Consider the following 24,373-nt stretch of genomic DNA (forward strand, 5'->3'; position numbering starts at 1 on the left):
CTTACTGACCGTTGGTTTTCAGCTGCCCCCCCCCCGGCCCCTCAAAAAATCCATCACCCGAAACCTTAAATCATTCTGACTGTCCCCTTGGAAGACCGAAGTTCTCTTGTTCTGCTAAAGGGCCCAAGTCCACTGCAACTCAGTGGCGATGTATGCAAAGACAGTGGGGGTTGTGTCCCAGGCTTTTGGTTTGGGGCTGCAAGTCTCACCTGTAGAGACAGGGAGTCTGTGCTGTTTTGATGACTCTTCTGGCTTAGCAATATACAGCTAGGGGTAAACTCACGTTTTGCTGAGAATGGCAAAGAGATCAAGATGGATTAGGACAGCATCTCTTACAAATAGTCCTCAACTTGCGACCAAAGTCACGGCACTGAAAAAAGTAACTTACAATGGATCCTCACACAACTATTGCAGCATCACCACTGTGGTGGGTAACAGCTTAAGTCATGTCAGACTTGCCAAGGGCACTAACCTCAGAGTAAACACTTAGCTTGTTAATTTAGGTCAGGGGTAGGCAACCTCGGCTCTTTTATGACTCGTGGACTTCAACTTCCAGAATTCCTCAGCTACCGTGCCTGGCTGAGGAATTCCGGGAGTTGAAGTCCACGAGTCATAAAAGAGCCAAGGTTCCCTACCCCTGATTTAGGTCCTTGATTTGCAGTGAACCTTCTTCCAACATTTATTGGGTCCATCAGCAGATGGCAGCACAAACCAGATCAACAAAGCTCAGATATTAAATTTGACAAGAGGTTGAGAAATCCTGCAACTTCCTTCCACCAGTTCTCCTTCAAGTTGCACATGAAGTTTTTTCTTTGGAAAGTTCTTTTAAAGGAGAAAAATCACCCTAATTGAGATTTAAAGGGAATTGTTTGATGCTTTAAAAAACAATTTTTTTTTAAAAAAAGACCGATGCTATCAACACTGAAGAATCCTTTAGAATTACTTAGGAAGGCCCTCACAACTTCCAACTCACAAGCTTGCTTACAAAATGTGCTTTGTTTGTTTTAAACTCTCCAATCATCTAGGTTAAAAATGCACATACTCCTCTTTAAGCTTGCGAAGCTGCTGAGATGTGTACTTTTTCCTTTTTTAAGAGAACGATCTTCCCCCTTTGCCTGAAAAATAAGACATTCTTGAGAAGGTTTGTTTGGGAAACGGCTCTCTCGGCCCACCAAAAGGTCTTCGGTTCCAGCTTTCGTCATCCCAGGTCTGGATTGTCACCACCTGCACAGGTTGCCCACGCCTGACCAAGAAACACAGATTTGCTCCCTTGGGCTGAAAAGAATCAGGACTTACAGCAGGAACAACGGGACAACGCGACGAGACAAACCTACACTGCGGGAACTACCGTGTGAGGAAGCAAAGCCACCTGGGACTTGAAGTGCAAAAGGCTGGAGAGGCCAGAGGCCAGATGGCCTCTGTGCTTAGGAGTCCAACTTGATGAAGACTTTGGGTCTGGAGAAGATTTTGAGAGCCTCTTCAATCTGTGACAACTTCTTCTCTAAAGAAACCCGACGGGTTTGAACACTCAACGTATCGATTCTCATCGGAAGCAACAGGAACTCCTTCAAGAACTTCTCTTGGCCTACAGGAAAGAGATGGGGAGGAAAAGGAGCACCATCAGTGGGCAATTCTAATAGCCTGTCTTCTTCAGTGGCTCCAGTTGGCCCCATAAACGTGTTGCCCCCCCCAAGCTGTAATGTGGTTTATTTGGGATTTATTTATTTATTTATTTATTTGATTTGATTTGATTTGATTTGATTTGTATACCGCCCTTCTCCCTAAGGACTCAGGGCGGTGAACAGTGACATAAATATCAGAATGCACAAATACAGATATTGAAAACAAATTAAACCCTAATTTTGCCCAAATGCAGAAGATAGTTACCTTAAAACAATAATTACAACAGAACCCGTCAGACCAGACCGGATTGTTCAAACAGATATGTTTTTAGGTGTACTTGGTCGTGCGAACTCAGCCATTTGGATTTGTGAGCCAGGTTCTATGGCTCTGTTATGCTGTACACAACTAGCCAGTGATGTGGGATATTCAATGAGCCGCGACTACATGAATCATGGCTCAGCACAATGCATGATGCCAATCCTTGGTTGCGTACGCTTATCGGATAACGTCAGGATTCTGAAAAATTGGGTTTGCTGCAAACATGTCCCTTAAATCTTAGAGTAAACCCACCCTCTATTTAAATTCCAAGAGATTAAAAACTCAATAGGGCAAGAAAGCAAGGAAGAGGAAAATGTAACGCCTGAAACCTAAGCCTAACCTTAGCATAACCCTTAGCCCTTTCCTTATCCTGATTAAGTGTGTGTGTGTGTGTGAAGTCTACAAGAAGCGGTTTCAGAGGGTTTCACCTCCACCCTTCTTACTCTCTTTGAGGTTCTTGAGGGTTTCCAGGCGCTGGTTCTCTGGCATCATGGCGTGGCCTGGCGGCGTGTCAGGATCAGGTGTGTTACGCAGGCGTTCCTCAGCTTCTTTGCGCCAGTGGTCCTTCCGCTCAATCAGGCTGCATAGAGCAGAAAGAGGAACTCAAAAGAATGGCAAAGTGGAGACAGGAAAGGGAGGGAGGGAGGGAGGGAGGGAGGGAGGGAGGGAGGGAGGGAGGGAGGGAGGAAGGAAGGAAGGAAGGAAGGAAGGAAGGAAGGGCCTTTTCCAGGTCCAGTTTCTTAGAAAAAAATAAACCAAGAGCCAAAACGCTCTCTCTTTTTGGCATGGTCACCAAGCCAAACTTTTAGCAATGGAACTCAGAGGAGGGGATAGCTACAAGAAAACGTTTGGTCTGTCCTGAAGCACCTTTTTGAAACTGGATCCATAAGTACCGATTTTGGTTTCTAGCACCGACAGCAAAACAGACTGTAAAACCAGAAGAATCTCACTTTCCATTTGTTGGTCAATTCACGTTTCTAGACCTTATGGTTCCAAAGCTGAATTTGACAAGCTCTGAGCCGTTAAAGTACCGGAGATGAGTGGCCCTCTGCCAAAGGACAGCACAAACGTTCCCAACCTCCCACCCCCTAGACAGGCTGGTCTGCAGCCCATTATCACCTCAGCCAGCCCAGAGAGCTTACTAGCGGGGCACGTGGCCTTTCTGCTTCGTGTTGTACTCTTCCAGATCTTTCTGCTTCTGCTCCAGGACTTTGTTGATTGACTGCAGGGAACGTGAGCGTTGTAAGGAGGCGCGTTTCGCATTTTGGGCATTGTGGCTGACAAAATCCACGTTACTGCTATTCTCTGGGACCTGGAATGGAAAGAGAGAGAGTGACGATAACAAGCAGAGAGCTTCTGGGTGGTGGCAACCCACCCACTGGGCCAAGGCATGATTGTTTAATCGTGGCTTCCTGCAGGGGTGGATCACTATCTTGGAGTCAGGGGCTACATAAATGGGCTTTGGGAGGGATGGGTGTCAAATATGGGTTGTCCAGCCTCAGAGGATTGAGCATGATGGCTGCATTTGTAAAACAGAATAACAGAGTTGGAAGGGGCCTTGGAGGCCTTCTAGTCCAACCCCCTGCTCAAGCAGGAGACCTATCCCATTCCAGACAAGTGGCTGTCCAATCTCTTCTCAAAAGCTTCCAGTGTTGGAGCACCTACAACTTCTGGAGGCAAGGAGTTCCACTGGTTAATTGTTCTCACTGACAGGAAATTTCTCCTTAGTTCTAGGTTGCTTCTTGATTAGTTTCCATCCATTGCTTCTTGTCCTGCCTTCAGGTGCTTTGGAGAATAGGTCGACCCCTCTTCTGTGTGACAGCCCCCCCCAAATACTAGAAGACAGCTATCATTTCACCCGCTACTCCTTCTTTTCACTAGACTCTAGACATATCCAATTCCTACAATCGTTCTTCACATGTTTTATCCGTCAGTCCCCTGATCATGTTTCTTGCTCTTCTCTGCACTCTTTCCAGAGTCTCAACATCTTTTTTTTACATCATGGTGACCAAATCTGGATCCAATACTCCAAGTGTGCATTTACCAAGGCATTATAAAGGGGTATTAACACTTGAGGTGCACAAATAGAAGCAAGTCTGGCTTAATGCATCTAGTGAGCAATGCTTTTTGAGTTCACGTGCAACCTAAGTCTCACTTGTTTTAGCCACGCTTTGCTGAACACATCACAATCTGGATTCCCGTAATATATATATAACAGTGCCACCGAGCAGACTTTATTTCGGTTCCGCATGTTGGACAGAGGCAGCTCCCTGCCTTTTGTCATGTTTTGCAGAGGTTGAACTACATCTCCCAGCATCCATAGCTGTCGAGAGTGAAGGAAGCTGGGAACTGTAGTTTAGAAACATTAGTCATATTCCTATTCCTCACTTTCCTTGCTCCTTACTTTTTTCTCCCCTCCCAATTATCGGCAGTCCTTTGCTTAGCACAATTGAGCCCAAAATTTCTGCTGCTAAGTGAAACATTTGTAAAGCGAATTTTGCCCCATTTTACCACCTTGATGCCCACAGTTGTTAAGAGAATCACTCCAGTTGTTAAGTTGGTAACACAATTGTGTTAAGTGAATCTGGCTTCCCCATTGCTTATAAGTTGATTTGTGTGTGTGTGTGTGTGTGTGTGTGTGTGTGTGTGTGTGTGTGTGTGTGTTTCAACTCCCACAATTCCGGTTTCCTGCCTGAGCAGGGGGTTGGACTAGATGACTTCCAAGGTCCCTTCCAACATCATCATCATCATCATCATCATCATCATTATTATTATTATTATTATTATTATTATTATTATTATTATTATTATTATTATTATTTACACACACAAACCTTGCCATTCCCGTTCTGAGCTGGGGCAGCTCCTGTATCCATTTCGCCCAACCGGGAAGGGTTTGGGGACGGTGACCGCCGTGGACGAATTCCTGTGCCACTGCGAGAATAGGCCCTCAAGTAGTTCTGAGTGTCGGGATGTGGGGGGCTGGGACTCTCCTGCGAAACCCACAAAGAGAAGGAACAGCTACTTGAAAAAAGATGGGGGGGGGAAAGTACTGCATATCCTTACTTAACCCGAAAAATATATTATAGAAACAAATATTTCAGATGAGCAGGTCTCTATCTAATAATGGAATCGACCCTACATTTAATATATATTTAAAAGAGCCTTGGTGGAGCAGTGGGCTAATGCCTCCTTAAGTAACACCAGCTGCCTGCAATTAGTGCAGGTTCGAGTCCCACCAGGCTCAAGGTTGACTCAGCCTTCCATCCTTCCGAGGTAGGTAGAATGAGGACCCAGATTGTTGGGGGCAATTAAGCTGACTTTGTAATAATGCCGCTTGGGGGTGTGTGAAAGCCCTAATAAGCAGGCATATACATAGAATGAAGGCTATTGCTATTGCTAAGCACATTGATTTGTGCTTCTTAGATTGTAAGCCGCCCTGAGTCTTCGGAGAAGGGCGGGATATAAATGGGATTAAAATAAATAAATAAAATAAATATATAAAAGTGAAAAAAACTATCTGCGGACCCATTTTGTAAGGGAAGGAGAATTTATCCGTTTTTTAAAAAAAATTTATTTTTAGCATCCAGCCAGGGTAGATTTTTTTCTATGTTTAATGGTGGACTTATTTGATTGTTTGAGTCATTTTCTTTCTCTTTTATTCCTTGTTTGTACATATTCATTTTTTGTTGTTGTCACTGTTGGGCGTATGTTTTTTTCTGTTTCTGTTTTGTATTTTATTCCCATGGATACAATATAATATGTATTTTTTAAAAAGACGGGGGGCGGGGGAAAGCACTGCATGATCAGAAAAAAAAAGTTCCAGATTAATACTAGATCAACCATCAAGAGGTAAACAATGCTACAATCAAGGAATTATCAAGTTAGGCAAACAAGCTAACAGCAATCCTAATCAAGGAACCACCAACACTGACAGGGCAAAACACCAGAATATAAATTGAGAGCAAATCCCACTTTTTTCTAGCACTGATGGCGTTACCTAGTTGGATAGTGAAACGTTTGCAAGGAAACACCCAAGCTCAGAGAGCACCAAAGACCCCACAGTTGCAAATTTCTTAACCGAAGCAACCAATTCTATTGCCAAGAATTCTGGGAGTTAAAGGGCCCAAATCTGGAAAGCTTGCTCTGGTGGAGAAAAACCACTTTAGCTGATATGCCAGACTGTTTTCTACTGCAGGGGGTCTTCAAACTTGGCCCTTTGATGACTTGTGGACTTCAACTCCCAGAATTTCTCAGCCAGCGTGCACACTGGCTGAGGAATTCTGGGAGTTGAAGTCCACAAGTCATCAAAGGGCCAAGTTTGAAGACCCCTTGCTCTACTGCATTAATTAAGGGGAGTAAGGAATGGCCTGGGCAATACCTGCAATTTTGCCTTGACTTTGGATTCCACGTTTTCATACTTCTGTGACTTCCACAGGGCTTTCACGGGCTTGGGTTGACTCAGCTGCCGGGCTTGTTCTTTCTCTCGGCACTTCCGCTGGATCTCTCTCATTCGCCTCAGATTCTCCTTCTCGTGGTCTTTCTGATCCCTGCCTGCACCCCGAAAGGAAAAATAAGGCTTCTTGGGATGTCCTCTGAAGACACCTTGGCCCAAACTGCGCCCCAGAGCAGAAGGTAGAACAGGTCTAAAGAGCTAGCTGGCAGCTTACGTTTGGGCCTCAGTTCCTCAAAGAAGGAGATCTCATCTAGCTTCAGGAGAACTCCGACGGTGCCCTTTTGCCCCTTCTCCAAGATGTCCCTGGCATTGGGCTTAATTCGTGGAGGAGGTTGCGGACAGCGAGCGCTGTAGCACCCAGGGTAGAGGCTGAATTCTGGAGGGATGGGGCCAGGAAGCAAATCCAATTTCAGAGAGTTCCCTTCTAGCCTTCCTCGTGCTAAAAGATAGAAAAAAAAAGGGGGGGGGAAATCAGGAAAGGGTCAGTCGCTTAAGAGCAGAAGCAGTGGAGCTTTGGCTGCAGAAAACTCCTCCGAAATCCTCAAGCCGGAGGCAGGGATCAGGAAAAAGAAATCAATTGCACAGTAAAGGTGGCCATACAGATGTTTACCCAGATTGGGCTTTATGGAAGTTCAGCAATTTGAAAGTCATCCTTTTGGAGAAACTGTTGGGAGATCTCTCTCCATTCCGTCGTGGGTGTAGGATGCAGATGGAGGACGTCTTTATCGTCCAGCCTGGTGAACGGACACAAGCAGATACTGACCTGACAGTGGCCGTCTGTAATAATCCGGACACAGGGAAGGGTCTGGAGGAATGGGACCCGTGATCCTGGAGGGACCTTCCGACATCTCAACCTTGCTTCATAGATTCTGACCAGGAATGGCAAAATCTCATCTTTTGGGGGAACCTGTTGCAAACAAGAACCGAGTTTGCTATGGAACTGTGGATAAAGTGTGAGTGGGTATCGGGAAGGAGAGGGAGTTGGAAGGAAGAATGCAATCATCAACCACTGTATCATTAAGGAGTGAAAAATGTCAGGCACAAATTAGATTTATTTCTCTTCCCTTCCACTGTATTCATCGCACATTATGTGCCTCAATCATGCCCAGAATAGCTACTGCAGCAGAATAGCTACTTACTAATCAGAAAGTTTGCAGGAATTACAGTTGCTTTAAAAAACCACTGGTTACAGGACGCCCTCAACTTACAGCAGTTCACCGTTCAAAGTTACAACAGCAATGAAAAAAGCGACCGATGACCGTTTTTCACTCTTATGACCATTGCAGCATCCTCACAGTCATGGGATTTACCTTCAGATGCTTGACAATTGACTCACGTTTATGACGGTTGCAGTGTCCTGAGGGGCCAGGTGATCCCCTTTTGCAACTTTCGGACAAGCGACCTCAGTGAGGAAGCCAGATTCACTTAACAACCGAGTTACTAATTTAAACAACTGCAATGATTCACTTAACAAATGTGGCAAGTCGTAAAATGGGGCAAAGCTCACTTAACAAATGTCTCACACTTAGCAACAGAAAGCTTGGGCTCAATTGTGGTCGTAAGTTGAGGATTACCTATATATTACTGTCGTTGTTAACCTGTTGGAATCGCAATGTTTTGTTGACATCAAGTCTGCTGGGTTTGGTCCCTAATGCTCTGAATAGCTGGAGACCCCGTTGATCAGAGAGAGGCCTGCCCTGCTTCTATCCATCTTCCCCCCTTTTGCTAGGGATAAGACACCTATGGTCCTCCAGATGCAGCTCAGTCCAATATTCACAGCCTCTAGTCCTGATAACGACCCAGGCACCATCTTTAAAGCTAGGAGATTCCTAAAACTATCCGTGCCAATGACCTCTTGTGAGCCTCTTTTCCAAGTACAAAGCATGCTTGGCGAACCCTGGTAATCTGTCTCCACTGAGCAGATACACCCATCAAAGATATCAGATATCTCTCAGCAGATATCTGAAAGCTGCCCTGGCAGCTAGGCAGGCATAAAGACAGTGAGCAAAACCACAGCTGTCTCTGAACTTCCCTTGAAACATCCTAAAAGCAAATTTTAAATATCTCCTGTGCCTGCCTTCCTGCAGGAGAAGCCAAATACAATGGATGGTCCCTGATTTTGCATAAAGACAATAGCTGCCTGGCTGGCACAATATCAGGCCTGCCAAATGCTTTGCCCTCACCAAGAGGAGGAGGAGGAGGGGGAGGGAGGAGGGAGAGGGGGGAGGAGGAGGAGGATTAATTCTTGGCCTTCTTCCAGGTGCAGCATAGAGATGTTTATTCTGTCAGCTTGGAGGGTAAACGGCTGTTAAGAGCCAAATACTGTGCAAACATACAGTTGGAAGGCTGTTTGGCTTGAAATCATGGGACTGCAAGGATCTAAAAAGGAAGGAAAGAGGCCCGTTTGTAATGGATGCTTGGAGGGATAGCCAAGGGCATGTAGTTCCGACCTGGGAAAAATGCTGGGAAGGCAAACTTTACGCTGGTGTAAGAAAACTCCCCTAGAGATGGAGCAGGAAGACGGTTGTAACAGGAGTTCTTCTTACCTTGCAAATAAATATTGGGAGTAGGATTCATATATTAACAGAGAAAGTTCTAAAAGCGAACATAAAGATTAGACCAGAAACTTTCCTTCTGGGCCTAATGGAAAGAGAACTGGGGGAGAAAAAATATTTAAAACTCTGATTTTATACATGGCGACGGCAGCAAAACTGCTCTGTGCACAAAAGTGGAAGGATGCCACCACGGACGAAGGGTGACAAAAGCTGATGGAATGAGCAGAGATGGCCAAACGGACTGTGCTGACAAAAGAAAAGAACTTGGAAACCGCTTCTGGACTTTGTGCTCAGGGAGTGGACAAAAAAATGATATCACGATTTTGGGTTTTACCGATTACACTGATTTGCCGGTAGAGAAATGGCTAGGCTAGGGCATATTACTATAAAAATGTAAAAAGTTGAGATTTGATTTTAATGTCTGATTTTAGGACAACAGAGAGAGTCAGAAGTCAATGCCTTTTGTTTCTTCCCCTCCCTTTCTTCACCCCTTTTTTGTTTTCCCTTTTCCTGCTGTTGTCCCCTTCTATTTGCTTTTGTATTTTCACATTTAATGTTATAAATGAATAAAACTAAATTTAAAAAAAGTTCTTACCTTGCAGGGGCTAATCAGCGCATTTGGAATCTTGAGGCTAGGTTGCAGTTGATGGGGACCTGCCTACCTAAGGTTTGCTATAGCTATAAGGCAGGTAGAAAGCGCAACTAACTAGTTACCCCTTCTTTCCTGCCTCTCCCTCCTCTACGATCCTCTCTCTGCCACTTCTCGACTTAGAACCACAACTGAGCCCAACATTTATGCTGCTAAATGAGAAACCTGCTAAGTGAGTTGTACCTGCCCAGGTGGATGGCATCCAATCAGTTCAAACCTGGGCTTCCTGCCAGTGCAGGTGACAATGGGTGTAGATCCTGGCTTCCCACCAGGCTGACCATGCCTGGGGCTGTCAACAGCTTAAGTCATTAGGCTTATCCTGAGTGACCAGTCATCGCCCGGAGCTGTCCAGCCCCTCTGCTGATCTGCACCATCAGCCTCCTGCTGTGCTGTCCTTTGTGTATGCTGGGAGGCATACACTGCAGAATCATTCCTGGCATGGGGTCAACATTGGATGGGCTTATGATTATGCTATGCCAACCTTAGGTTGGCATTCTGACTAATCAGCCATCAATGGACACACAGACATTAACAACATCTGTAGACTACGCAAATGAGACAATCACCCAGCCCCCCAAAGGAACAAAAAGACCCAAGCAATCATCACCAGCAATCAGCACCCAGATCAGCATAGATTAACTCCAAGGATAACACCAGACCAACAATCAGGTAAAGGATACCCCCAATCAAGAAACTGCCAAAGAAGCCCACAGCAAACAGCCCAAGCAAAGAATCTCTAAGACCACCCCCACCAATACTGACAGGGCAAGCCACCAGTGCATAACCTCACAGCAAACGGCACTCCTTACTAGCACTGACGAGGTTGCCTAGTTGGGTAATGAAATGTCTGCAAGAAAACAAGCAAACTCAAAACAAAACAAACAAGCAGGCTCAGAAAGCGCCAAGGACCCCTCAGAAAGGAATCAGTCAACAGAAGAATTTATGGTATCTTGCATTTTTATGGTTCATGTCCTAATTTCAACGACCGAATCAACGAAGGTAAACAATACATATATATGTGTGTGTGTGTGTGTGTGTTTTCATATATACTGTATATGAAAACACATGCTAGCAGCAGAGCTTTGCAGAACCTCCTAGTCCAAATATCCAGGGAGACCATAGTTGGTTAGTTCGTGGCTCAGGAAAACCTAGCCGGTATGGTTAGTTTAGTTTATTGTTCAGCATGTTGCACGAAGGCAGCCCCTTGAGTGAATTTAGGAAGCCATGGAGAAAAATAACCAAGCAGTGCAAAGAAAGGGGAAAAATTGCAAACAGTTTGCTAGGCGTCTGAAGGATCCTTCCACTCAAAACGAACAGCCACAACATCTGGGGAATACCGAACAGACGGCACAATATAACAACCGTGACAACAACAATAATAATCATTATTAAATTTGTCTACCACTCAGCTCTCAACAACTCTGGGTACCCGTACAAGCACTGCAACGCAGAGCTCAGTCTTTAAACCCGGATTCAGGTTGCCCCCCCCCCCAGGTCGCTGGGGGTCCTGGAACCGGTCCCACTTGCCGTCCTACCTCACAGGGTTGTTGTGAACAAGAAATTGCAAAGCCAGCTCCGGGGGAACACGCAAAATCCACGTGTCACGAGCAACGGAACCCTCTCCCCCAATAGCCACCCTCCCCACTTCCAAGCCCAGGAATGAGGCTTCCAGCTCCCACCAGCCCGAAGGACCCCGATTTCCCCCCCCCCCGGGACGCGAACCACCCCCTACTTTGGGTGCATGCCAGCAACAGCCCCCCCCTCTTCCCGGAGAAGCTCCCCCAGGTGCCCTCCCACTCCCACCCGCGTCCCCATCAAGCCCCCCCCCCCGCCCACTCACATTTGCAGCCCGACCTCTCCAGCAGCCCCGCGCGGCGCTTCCTGTGCAGCGATGCCGAGAAAAATCCGGCTGCCGACAGTTGGACTCCCCGCCTACGGTCTCTTAGCAACAGCGCTTCCCGGAGGCTGCCGGGAATTGTAGTTTTTCTTTTTCTATACAGTACTGGCTTGGAACGGTGCCAAATGGAGCCTTTCCAGGTATGCTGGGTTTCTTTCCCTATATCTCAGCCAGCGTTTCTTTCTTTCTTTCTTTCTTTCTTTCTTTCTTTCTTTCTTTCTTTCTTTCTTTCTTTCTTTCTTTCTTTCTTTCTTTCTTTCTTTCTTTCTTTCTTTCTCTTTCTTTCTTTCTTTCTTTCTTTTTCTTTCTTTCTTTCCTTTCTCTATCTATCTATCTATCTATCTATCTATCTATCTATCTATCTATCTATCTATCATCTATCTATCTATCATCTATCTATCTTCTTCATTTTGGTGCTCATTAGTTTGCTAGAATATTATGTGCCATCAATTTGTAGTTGTTGTTGACTGCCGTTATTAGTGACCACATAAATTTCCTCCATGAAGATTTGTCCCTAACTAAGTCTCTCTGGTCTTCCAAAAGTGTAGAGATTTGTACCGTAATTGAGTCCATTCCCCTGTCTGCTGTTTATCCTCTGTTTATCTTCTTCTTCCTTTCACCTTTCCTAGCATCAATGCCTTCTTTGGAAGAATTGGGCAGAGGTTTAGGCAAATAAGAAAAAGATCCACTGAAGACATCCTATTCATCCAATGCTCAATGCCCTTCCATGCTTAATGATCTCGCACAATTACAGCAGTGTGGCAAAAGAGAGAAGGGCAGCCACGTTTTCTGTAGCTAACATATTAAGTCGTTTCAGAGGCTAATGGAGGACGTAGCAGGCATTTCTGGGGAAGCAGAGAAGAAAAGATCTAGATTCTTAGCCACTGATGGAGTGGCACCAGAATGCTATGGACCTGGTAGCTTAGCAACTGGCCCTAAAGAAGACGGACTAATATCTCCAAGGCCTACTAACCAATCACTGCTGGACAGAGCAGTGGAAACTCACCAACGCTTTAGACAAACTGTCCCAGAGAGCTGTGGTGAGAACTCTTATTTATCTGTTTTTGAGTTGCCAACATCCCTTGAAGTCCTCAGTTTGAAAGATAACAACAAATTGATGCTCGGGGGCCCATAGCTTCCAAGTGTACCTCAGTGAAAAGGGGAAACGGAACCTCCTTAACTTTTTAAAATAAATCCTCATTCGGGGTTTCAGGATTTATTAAAATCCTCATAATTCATGAACCAGTGGTAAATTAGAAGCTTAATGAAATCGTCAGCGGGAGCAGTTGAATTAACAGAGGGAACAGTTGTTGGTGACTGAGAAGGACACAGAAGGACACCAAAAAACGTATCTGTCCTTGGCACCTCAGAAGTATCTGTTTTTTGTGCTAAAGTTCACTTGACATCACTTGCTAGAGAAGGTGCTATAATAATCAGAATTTTTACCTAGAGCTTCTTTGAGCCATTTGTCTTTTAAGCCTGCTCTAAGTTGGCTTTTTGGTAACCACAAACAATTTACCCAAAGGTGGTTTTTCCAAAAGGCAACTGGACTTTCTTGGCTTACATTCTGCTTCTCATCCAAGAAGCTGCTTCAGTTCTTCTGGTCAGAACTGAAAAAGCTTCTCGGATGAGAAGCAAAACGTTTTCAAAGGGGGAAAAAATGAAGAAAGTCCAGTTGCATTTTGAAAAAGCACCTTTGGGATAATCATGACCTGGATCATTGAGAATCTCCATAGACATATAAATAGTCCTCGACTTACGACCACAATTGACCTCAAAATTTTTATTGTTAAGTGAGACATTTGTTAAGTGAGTTTTGCCCCATTTTATGACCTTTCTTGCGACAGCTGTTAAGTGAATCACTGCAAGTTGATAAGTTACTTACCCGGTTGTCAAGTGAAACCAGCTACCCCATTGACTTTGCTTGTCAAAAGGTCACAAAAGATGATCACATGACCCTGGGACACCACAATGGTCATAAATATGAACCGGTTGCATAGCATCTGAATTTTGATCATGTGACCATGGGGATGCTGCAAAGGTCGTCACTCTAAAAAACGGTCATAAGTCACTTTTTTCAATGCCATTGTAACTGAACAGTCAGTAAATGAACTGTTGTAAGTTGAGGACTACCTATAAACAGTTTAGTAACCAGTTGTGCATGAAGAAATCCAAAAATCCTGTACAACTCTGAAACATCATTACCTTGTTACTGTTTGCATCAATCCAGTCCCTTTAACTCTATATTTCTTTCCACAGTTCAGTGGTGCCCTGACAGCAGGAAATACCACTATTTCTAACTATAAATAAACTATAAATCGGCTATTTTATTTGCCCAGCAAAATACATACAACAGCCAGTGCCATTTCTGGGTTTGTTTTTCCCCCTTCCCACCTGATAGATGATGGCAACCTGTGCCAGAAGCCCGAATGAGAAGAAGTTGGGAGGGAAGACCAGCCTCCCACATTTTCCGTCCCAGCTCGCTGCAGCCCTGGAAAATCCCAACATCAAGTCACTGGAGGTAAAAAATGAGTAACACAGGAAAGGAGAGCAGAAGGGTGTATGTCTTATAAACACTGGGAATACCCCTATGTTGGAAAGGTGGAACAAATCGATAACTTGCTGCAGGAATGAGCAGGAGGGAAGAATGTGCTTCACCCCAATCAACACTAGAAACATGGATCACAACTTTAGACGGCTGCACACTACTTTTCTCCAAAATAATAATAATAATAATAATAATAATAATAATAATAATAATAATAATAATAATAATAATAATGGTGGCGATGATGATGATGATGAAGAGGAGGAGGAGGAGGAGGAAGGGACCTTGGAGGTCATCTAGTCCAACCCCCTGCTCAGGCAAGAAACCCTACACCATTTCAGACAAATGGCTGTCCAGTCTCTTCTTAAAAACTTCCAATGTTGGAGCATTCACTGCTTCTGGAGGCAGGTGGTTCCACTGGTTAATTGTTCTAATGGTCAGGAAATTTCTCCTTAGTTCTAGGTTGCTTCTCTCCTTGATTAGTTTCCTTCCGTTGCATCTTGTCCTGCCTTCAGGGAGTTTGGGGAATAGCTTGACTCCCTCTTCTTTGGGGCAGCCCCTGAGATATTGGAACACTGCTATCCTGTCCCCCCTCGCCCTTCTCTTCATTAAACTAGACATACCCAATTCCAGCAACCGTTCCCTGTATGTTTTAGCCTCCAGTCCTCTAATCATCTTCATTGCTCTTCTCTGTACTTTCTAGAGTCTCAACATCTTTTTTACATCATGGTGACCAAAACTGGATGCAGAATTCCAAGTGTGGTCTTACCAAGGCATTGTAAAGTGGCATTAACACTTCACGTGATCTTGATTCTATCCCTCTGTTAATGCAGCCTTCTTTCTTTCCTCTTCTACATTTCCCCCCACCCCCCAAGATGAATGGTAATGGTGTTTTCTTCTTCCCAGTGGCACCAAGATGGCAAGGGTATTAACCTGCATGCCAAGCTGTATGAGGAAGAAGTTCAGCAACATCAAGACTTGTTCCCCGAGCTCAAGAATCTAAAATCTGCTTCAGTTTTGCAAGCTTGGCTAACGAATTATGGTTTCAAGGCAAGGATGACCAAGTAAGCTTTGAGAATTCTGTGCCCTGGAACTCAAAAGGAGATCATTCTGGGAAAAGGATTTTTAGTAGCGCAGATTCAGTGTTTCAGGTTTTCAGGAAATAGAAGTGGAAGAAAAACTTGCCTCGAATGAAAGGACTCAAACCCCCCTCCCCCTTTTACAGAGAGTGAGCTTGATTCAGGATGGAGACCACCACGAATTGGGGGAAAAACAATATTGATGAAGGATTTGAAGGCTAGGTCAACTAGCTTCTCTACGCAAAATGGGATAGGAAGCATAATGTCACCTAGGTCAGCAAAAAAACAGGTGGTCCTCAGCTTACGGCCACAATTCAGCCCAAAATTTATTGCCATAGTTATTAAGTGAATCAGTGCAGTTGTTAAGTTAGGAACACGGTTGTTAAGGGAACCTGGCTTCCCCGTTGACGTTGCTGGTCAGGAGATTGCAAAAGAGGGATCCCGTGACCCCGGGACACTGCGACCGTCATAAATAGGAATCAGTTGTCAAGCGTCTGAAGTTTGATCACCTGACCATGGGGATGCTGCAATGGTCGTGTAAAAAACGGTCAAAAGTCACTTTTCCCAGTGCCGTTGTAAGTTGAAACGGTCACTTTAATGAACTGTTGTAAGTTGAGAACTACGTGTAAAACCCGACAGCCTTCTTGTCCTAAGAGTTTTGAGACTAGTTGTATACGGACCTGTTTCTTGGAGGGGGGCGGCGGTCATTTTCACTGTTTCTTCTGCCCTCGGTAAGAATGATTGCAAGAAAAAGGCTTGGGGGGGGGAAAGCAGCAAGTCAGTCCGACAAACCACAATTTTGTTGGGTTATGTGAGTTTCCCAAGATGGGAGAGGGGCCGGACCTTCCCTCTTGCTCCTCTCTTGTCTTCTTCCTGCCCCACAGAAGTGATTCTGAGGTGCTCACTTTTCAGCATGCGGACTTCAAGAAACTGCCTCCGAGGGCTGATGAGGCTGAAGGCGCCAAAGCTGAAACATCCCTCGTGCTGAAGCAGCCCAAGAAAGCTAAGAAAAGAAAGTCAACTCAAGAGATCATCCCAGTCCCTCCCACCACTCCAGGGAGTTCTCTGCCTCCAGAATCTGCAACTGCAGAGAGTGAGTGGGTAGAAGAGACATCCAAGAATGAATCGGGGCTGGGGGGGCAGGATTGGCAATACTCGGGATATTCAGTATTTCACTGTATCACTTTCTGACGCAACTCCTGCATTTCGAGAGTCTGAAAAATGAGGAGACAGTTTACAGATGCGTCACTCTTTAATTGAGCCATATTCGCTGTTGACTAATTGTTGCTCTGCCAGGAGTCCCACTGCAGAAAGACCAGCACAGAAAAATAAATTGAGATTAAATCAATAAATATTAAATAGCTACTGATCAAAAGAGTTAATATGAATGTATTTCCTTGGTCATTTGTAAATATGGAAGTCCCTCTCCAAAATTAATTAACTCTATTTCTATCCGGTTACAGATACATCTTTTTTCTCTTTCTCTCCGTCTAGAAAGAGATATAGATAGATAACAGAGATAGGCAGATGATAGATATAGATATGGAAAGATGATATAGATGATAGATAATATAGACAGATAGACAGACAGACATAGTGTGTTTTTCTACTTGGTCTTCAATAGTAACAAATGTTACTTACACAGTGCAATCAGCTCCATAACCAACATACCACAATGTATGTGATATTCTTCAAGAAATGAATAGGTAGACATCAGAAAGATAGAATAGTGTTATCATGCTTGTTTGGACAGCCAAGAACATTTTTCTCAAACACATTCCCCCATGGGAGAATGGGAATTCCAGTTCCAAAGTTCTTGTTCCTTACTCAGGGAGTGATGACTCAAAGTCTAAGGAAATGGAGTGCCATACAGGATGGATGGATGGATGGATGAATTTTTCATTAGAAGTTGTAAGCAGACTCTTTGCAAGTTGTTATGGTTTTACCAGTTGGACAGGTTTGCAAGGTGTGTACCTAAATAGGTTAGATAAAGATTCAGGGTCTGTACTTACCTCAGTTTCCACCTTAAAGAAAGGATTGATCTATCTGTCATCTCTCTCATCTATCAATCATCTCAAGATCTCACGGTTTCTAGTCTGAAGCCTTCACCACTACATCAAACTTGGTTTGCATTTGTCATGTTTAAGGAGTACTGACTAATAGATCCTTATACTTCAGAGGTCACCTGCTCGCCAGGATTCACATTGTCTCATTATTTCTAGAAAAGTCCCAGCGCTTGCGTCCTTTATATCAATACATTAACTATGACAACCCAGAGATGAACACACCGTCGGACAAGGAACATGATCTGCCCCGAATGGAGGCTTCTTCTACCCAAGGAAACAAGACAGGCCCCGTAGAACTGAGAATAACTCCATCAATAGGTAACAACCTGGAAACAAAGGAGGGTGGGGACCTAGCTTCTTTTCCAAAACTAACATGGGCTGGAATAGAAAAAATAGGTTGGGCAGAATTTGGTGCTCGGAGTGATTGGCTAAAACCTGTTCTTGTTGTGATGTGAAGTCTATGTCCTCCTTTTTTGTTTTGTTTTTGGAAAATCTGAAGTTATGCCTTTTTAAAGTTTGTATGATGCGGAACTCAAAAAGCCACTTTGCTTGCTATCATTGCCTTTCCTCATCTACCCAAGACAGAAATTACTCCATACTCATCTCCGGTTCTCTGTTGCAGTTGCAGAAGAGAAAGGCAAGGAACCAAGGAGTCTACCAAGTGCCACATCCATGGTGAAAGCAGAGGTAGATAAGTCTACTCAGGTGGACATCGATAAGATGCTCAGCGTCTGTGCAGCTCATTTAGTCCCACCATTGTCACCACAGAACAGATAATCGTATCTGGTAAGAGGCCAAGCTCCTTCCTCAAGAGACCAATGGTGCTTTTTTTTCAGAGACTGGAAGATGCTCCTTGAATTCCATCAGAGTGTAGTTCATTTTTTGTTCATTATAGTCGGGTGTCAAAGTGTAAATATTTTGTCTTGTTTCTTGCAGTAAAATAGAGGGGGGGAAATGGGACCAGTCTAAGTAGGAGTGGAATTGCTGCTATCTAAATACTGTAAACCAGTGCCCAACGGAGTGTTAGAAAAGACAGAGAAGTACAGTCCATTTCCTCTCAAGATCCTCCAGCCCTTAGGACACCGCTGAGTAATTACACACAATGGCCAAGATGTACACGGGTTTCTCCCACATTTTATTCCCATTGCAATCTATGAGATAGTTGGTCCAAGCAAGGGTAATTTGTACCTGCTTCTTCCTGATGCCACAACCTTGATTTTTATGCATTTTTAATAGCAATTGGGAAGGACTTTGTCCATCTAACCTAGCTTTGGGATCTTCCAGAACATCTGGCTAACCATCGCTAGATGGTATGGTATCTTTTGCAGGTTTTGAGTGCATACCATTTGTAGTCTACTCTTTACAAAGGAAAGAGATGCACATACAAAATGTGGGTTATTTTGTTGGGTTACATAGTACAAGTACCAAGTGTTGAACAAGAAGTCCAGTAGAACAGAAATGATATTTCTAGCCTTGAATCCAGATGTGATCAAGGAAGAAAAGGCTATTCTAATTCATTTAAAATAAACAAGGAAACAAGACTTAAAATATGGGAAGAGGGTGGTGGACTACATTGTCCTTTGCCAATTAGAACGTATTTACTTAGAGGAAACTTCAGGATAAACTATTTTGTCCATTTTCCCATCACTGGATTGTACGTTGGGGGGTGGGGGTGGGGTAGAAAAGAAAGGGAATCTACCAAGGCAAATACAGGTCCCCAGGAAATCTCTGAGGAATCCTGAATTTCTTAGAGCGAATTCAATCATCAGCATTTTGCTAGATCATGCAAGATTCCTTAACGCTGAACTACAAAGACTTTGAGTGTTCTTACTTAATCAAATTGTCTGCATTAAAAGGAAGAAGGGAATGTATGGGTTCAGAAAGTCAGTTCTTTCAAGGAAGGCAAAATACAAACAGAAGTTACCACCTGGAGCTCTGTTTACTTTGCGCATTTGCAGGCAATAAAATTTGAAGTATTATTTTGACGGAGGCTCTCAGCTTGTATCTGAAAAAAAAACAACAAAATCCCAAGTGCTCCTACTGTGAAAGTACATAAGCAGGATACACTTTAAAAATTCAGAAGCCAGCTCTCTGAATTCCTGGATTCAAATCTTACGTGCCTGCGCGGTTCACTTTTAATACACTATGCAATGTCTTCTGCTCTTGACTAATCGAAGATCAGATTTCCCAACCACAGCTTTTAAAAAGAGACTATAGCTTGTGGGATATATTTTAAATCTGTTCTCCCTTTTTGGGTATCTACAAATAGCAGCATGAGGGGAGAAAGATAAGACACCCCCCAAAAAAAACACCATAAGAGGGATGATAATTAAACGCCATTTTCTATCTCAAAAGCTATTTGTGTTCGATCACAAAATCTAATCACCAATTTCTATCATCCCAGCCTAGGTGAAGCTTTAAGTAAGCATAGCACTCCTTGCCAAAGCACGTACAGGTAATCCTTGACTTACACAATTGAGCCCGATATTTCTATTGCTAAGTGAGACAGTTAAGTGCATTTGGCCCCAGTTTACGACCTTTCTTGCCACAGTTGTTAAGCGAATCACTGCAGTTCTTAAATTAGCAACACGGTTGTTAAGTGAATCTGGTTTTCCCATGGACTTTGCTTGTTCAGAAGGTTGCAAAAGGGGATCACATGACCCGGGACACTGCGACCGTCATAAATATGAGTCAGTTGCCAAGCACCTCGGTTTTGATCATGCGACCATGGGGATGCCGCAACAGCCATTAAGTGTGAAAAGTTTTTTCAGTGCTGTTGGGGGAAAAATTCATCATTCGAGATTTTGCCTTTTTAAAAAAACAAAACTATAGAAGCTGCACAAACCCCAGACCCTGTTGGTCCAACTGTAAATCAAGAACTGAAATGCTAAGCTTTATATGTGTGGTACCTAAAAATAGCTTCAAAGTCACAAAAGAGAAGAAAATAATTAAGATTTTTTTTCCCTTAGGGAGCACAGAGCAGCTGATCTGGTACATGGTTGTATCTGTTCTTAGTTTCCATTACAGACTATCATTTAAAAGAACACAACTGAGGCATGCTTGTTAATGCTTTATCTTAATTTACAGGATTAAAACCCAGTAGGAAAACCATGTAAGAAAAATAAAATAGCATTCAAGTAAACAAATGTTTCATTAAAAAAGGGTTGTTTTTCTTCCAGTTCTGGTTAATAAAATCTCCTCCAGGGATCTTAACAGGATTAAAATGGGAGAAAGGCAAAGGAACCAGAATTTGCTTCAATTCACTAAACTGCTGTTTATCTTGGATTGTCTCCAACACATGCCAAGCCCTACCAGATTACAGTCAAGAGTAACTCGGGCATATTTTCAAGTCAGCTTTCCTTCCTTTTTTAATTAAACAGCCAAATTAAATTTAATTTAACAGCCAAAAATTCTCACCATCAAAGCTGGGTACGGGGCACGGTTTTTGCACTGCCAAGCGATCAACATTGGTGAGTTTGGCTAGCATGGAAAAAGACAGAAAAGAATATTGGAAAGAAATGGCAGAGTCTTGTACAACCCGCGTAATCAACAAGGGCACCAATAATGCACAAACAGCAGCTGCATTCCCTCCGGCGCTCCGTCAAATAAAATAAAGCAAACACACTGAAGTAGATGGCGCAAAATTAGATAGTCACTTCCAAGTTCACCCTGTTCATGCAAAAAGCAAGATTTGGGGGGGGGGGGGTGTTCTTTTTTTAAGGGAAGGAATACAGGAATTTAATTCCAAATCCTCTCTGCCTCCACCCCCATCCTCATACATACTGTATACCCCCATTTCACTTGCTTTTGCGTTGGGCTCCAATCATCTTGTTCCATTTCTACTTCCAAGGACAGACTGAGGAATGGTAGAAAGAATCGGGAGCATCTCCAATTAGCATCTGACTCATTCAATGCAACTTTCTCAGATCCATGCCTCAGACTTTCAGTGGGGCTTACATGACGGGCTCCCTGTAAGGGTTAGGAAAAGCCAAGGAACGAACATGATCTTTACCAGTTTATCCCTGAATTCTAGCGAAGTCTTGTGCTGTCTACAAAGAGACCCCCTGCCTCTGTCCCTTCTGATCCTCTTAAGGATCAACTCTAAAGATGTGTCTCACTGTATTCCTTTGGGGAAGCCGTTTCCCCCTCAAACAGCTGTAAAAAAATAACTTCGAGTCCTATTTTAAAAACAACGGATCAGCCTCACTCTCTACCACTACATGCCAATTATGTTCAACTTGCATTAATACAAGAGCTGGCCACAGAAGAGAGTTTTGCCTCCTCCAAACTCTTGTTTTGGGGGACAGAGCTCTTATCTGCTGAGTGCAACTGGCAATTCAAGCTTTCCTAACGATACACAAGTGATTAAATTTAAGTAACCAAAGACACGTACACCTGCAACATTTAAAACTCTCCGAGGTTAAAAACCAAAGACACCCCCCCTTTACTCACACACACGCCTTTCCTCTTTTTTCCTGCTTCCATTCCACCCACCCACCTCTTCCGTTTCCAACTGTTCCCTTTTTTTGCAGGAATATCTGCATTATAAGTTATTTCTCTGAAGCGCCTCACAGAGGTTCTGGTTGGCATCAGGCTCTTCAATCATCTCCTCCACTGTTTCCCATTCCCCAGACCTGCTGGATCTTTTAACAGCATCGACGACACTTTGCATATAGAGACCATCTTCAAAGGTAGCTGCCATGGCCACCGGTTTGGGATCCCAGGTCCGCTGATCTTCCTGATCCTGGAAGGAAAGACGGAGAGCTTGCACCAGGTAGACCATCCCTTTGAGGTACAGAAGAGGGATGTCTTTGAATTCTTTTTCAGAAAGCTCTGCGTGGATCTTCAGGGTGTCCTTCAACAACAGCTCTTCCTGGGGAGCTGTGTTCTTCTGGCCATATAGGTCCATCCCGCGAGCAATAAGACGGCCAGCCGACCCTACAATCATGACCTCGTGAACGAAGGACCCGGGCATGTTGAAGTTCAGAGTCACCGTGCTGCAGATGCCTCCCGCCATCAGCATCTGGAAGAAGCAGAAGTCATCACTGGTGACGTGGCGGATGCCGTGGATGGCCGAGTTCTGCTTGACAAAAGTTTTCAGCAGCCCGTGGACCTTCTCCGCCTTTTGGCCTGTGAGATGGGTGAGCAGGTCTATGATGTACGTCCCCATCGTGTGCAGGCCGCCCCCGCCCATTAGCTCATCGCAAATCCAGTTGTACTTCTGGCTGAGGAGGCTTCCCCAATACACACGCACGTCACAGACCAGGATGTTGCCGACATAGTGCTCGTCGATTAACTGTTTCATTCGGACAAAAGCTGGTAGGAAGCGCAGAGCGTTGCCCACAATGCTCATGAGTTTGGGGTAATACCTAGCAGCCGTGACCATCCTGAAAGCATCGAGAGAGGTAGCGGCTTTCTCACAGATTACATTCTTTCCAATTCCTGTAGACAAAGGGCAGCACTTTAATTCAGAGGTCAACGGGAATCTTTTTACTCAACACCCAAACGAGGAGAAAAAGCCTTCAAAAGCAGAGCGGTTGCAACTAGCCAATTTCCAATTACTAAGTTTTATTTTAGTTTTGCACATGACAATACACATTTCATTTATATTTTTTCTATGTTCCTCCTAACATCTTTTTAGTACCTAGAGGCTCCTAAACTGGCTGTGTCGATTCAACAGGAAGCAACATTGGTGATTTTTGGCAGTTCATCCATGAATCATGAACTTGTCTGCTTGTTTTTATAATAGATGTTATAGCAGTGAGTTAGACTGATAACAAGAAATGTGGCCGTTAAGAATTTTTCAGGATATACGAAGTTGTTCATTCTATCATTTAAGGGTTAAGATGTTGTTGTAGGCCTTTGTAGATTTCCAGTTCTCGGCAAAGCTACAGAAACATGCAGGTTTATTTATAATTTTATCCCTTAGAACTTCTCAGAACATGTAAAGTTAATTCAGCCATACACAGAAGATGTCACTTCTGTAAAAAAAAAAAAGCATTTTTGTTCTGAAGGTCTGGGACATTATTTCAGTTTTATTTAAATTATCTATTTATTAAATTATTTATTTATATAAATTATTAAGTAATCTTCCTGCTTGTTAGTGCTGGATAGGCCAACAGCCACAATAATGTCTGCAATTTGCAGGGATGAGGTTGCTGAAAAATACCCTGAGAAACAGCTATCGAGTTGCACTATTTAGGCAACCCAGAGACAGTCTGAAAGACTTTGAAGTCCTGGCTGTTCTCCCAGGCATTGGGCAGAAAATATTGCCAGACGCAGCAAGGATGGAATGCTGGATTTATATCTTGAGTAGGAGGAGTACAAGCCTACATTCAGAGAACTGCACTAGGAAGAAAGCGAAAGCTGACTCAAGCCAAGAATTAAAACAGCTTGTAACGCTCCTGAAATATATACCTTTTGTATAAACATAGGCAAGCAATCATCCTGAATACTCCTTCAACAGTCAACATAACTATTTTTGGCTATGTTGACAAGGAAAAGACCATGCAACAATAGTGTTACTGAAACTTTGAAAAGATTCACCTTGTATCAATCCTCATCAAAATAAATCCATACAGAAATACAGGTAGTCCTATTGTAGTGACTACCTTGTGTTGCATCTGTTCATAGCTATGACGATGAAAAAGTAATTTTGGGACCAAGCCTCACATTTACAACTTTTGCAGGTCTGTAAAGCAGAGGAAAGCCGAAGTAAGGCTGAAAGCACAGTCACAATTTCACTTAGCCACCCTTAATGATCTAGCTCACGGGTGTCAAACTCGCAACATCACGTGAGAAGTTGTGACTTTTTTCCCATTGCCGGCAATGGGGAAGGTGCGATTTTGGCGTGATGCATCCAGCCCGTGGGCCGGCAGTTTGACACCCCTGATCTAGTTGCTGGTCCCAGTTGTGGGTTGGTAAACAAGGACTATCTGTAGGTTTGGGTTAAAACGAAGCAGGATAGTATTAACACTGGTTGGCTGTGAAAAATGGGAACAAAAACTTCTCTGCTCCCAATATATTTTGGTTTAATATGTGGTATCTGCTATGCAAATCCGCCGTAGGAAAAGCAAACATATTTATCAGGAAATTGAACCCATAAAAGCAAACAAAACAAAACAACCCTTGGAGGCAATACTGAAATGAAACATATCTGGGCACAAGCTATTGCCCTAGAGC

At 43.8% G+C, this 24,373-nt stretch overlaps 3 protein-coding genes across 9 annotated transcripts in view; 1 reads left to right on the forward strand and 2 right to left on the reverse strand.

The window, feature by feature from the left end:
* Positions 1–12,639, reverse strand: ENKD1 (enkurin domain containing 1). Its single transcript, XM_081336017.1, has 8 exons — positions 11,442–12,639; positions 7,161–7,304; positions 6,612–6,836; positions 6,323–6,495; positions 4,776–4,934; positions 3,084–3,253; positions 2,385–2,521; positions 1–1,585 (listed from the first exon to the last, which is right to left on the reverse strand). The coding sequence occupies exons 2-8, from the start codon at positions 7,243–7,245 to the stop codon at positions 1,425–1,427; spliced, it is 1,110 nt and encodes a 369-aa protein (XP_081192143.1). The 5' UTR covers positions 7,246–7,304; positions 11,442–12,639; the 3' UTR covers positions 1–1,424.
* Positions 12,436–22,042, forward strand: LOC308672818 (uncharacterized protein C16orf86 homolog). Of its 3 annotated transcripts, XR_014027519.1 has the most exons (8): positions 12,436–12,538; positions 13,900–14,019; positions 14,953–15,110; positions 16,010–16,218; positions 17,348–17,509; positions 17,814–17,977; positions 21,724–21,882; positions 22,019–22,042. XR_014027519.1 is itself a non-coding variant. In XM_081336023.1 (7 exons), the coding sequence occupies exons 2-6, from the start codon at positions 13,900–13,902 to the stop codon at positions 17,966–17,968; spliced, it is 804 nt and encodes a 267-aa protein (XP_081192149.1). In that variant the 5' UTR covers positions 12,436–12,538; the 3' UTR covers positions 17,969–17,977; positions 21,824–21,963. The 3 variants fall into 3 exon arrangements, 2 of the variants coding, with proteins under 2 accessions (XP_081192149.1, XP_081192148.1); XM_081336023.1 differs by lacking the exon at positions 22,019–22,042 and having other exon boundaries at positions 21,824–21,963; XM_081336022.1 differs by lacking the exons at positions 21,724–21,882; positions 22,019–22,042 and having other exon boundaries at positions 17,814–18,987.
* Positions 16,232–24,373, reverse strand: part of GFOD2 (Gfo/Idh/MocA-like oxidoreductase domain containing 2) — a 17,057-nt gene continuing 8,915 nt past the window's right edge. For 2 of the 5 annotated variants that reach the window (XR_014027516.1, XR_014027517.1), the window contains 3 exons: positions 21,764–22,633; positions 16,767–17,099; positions 16,232–16,429 (listed from right to left, as the gene is read on the reverse strand). Coding sequence is in view for 2 of the 5 variants with exons in the window: in XM_081336015.1 (XP_081192141.1) it covers positions 17,068–17,099; positions 21,764–22,633 (902 nt within the window). In the remaining 3 variants the exon portion in view is untranslated. Of the gene's footprint in view, positions 17,100–20,248; positions 20,672–21,689; positions 22,634–24,373 lie in introns of those variants that run through there. The other 3 variants (XR_014027518.1, XM_081336015.1, XM_081336016.1) reach the window with 3 other exon arrangements.

Source organism: Vipera berus (genome assembly GCF_964194415.1).
Source record: "Vipera berus genome assembly, chromosome: 10".
Classification (NCBI taxonomy): domain Eukaryota; kingdom Metazoa; phylum Chordata; class Lepidosauria; order Squamata; family Viperidae; genus Vipera; species Vipera berus.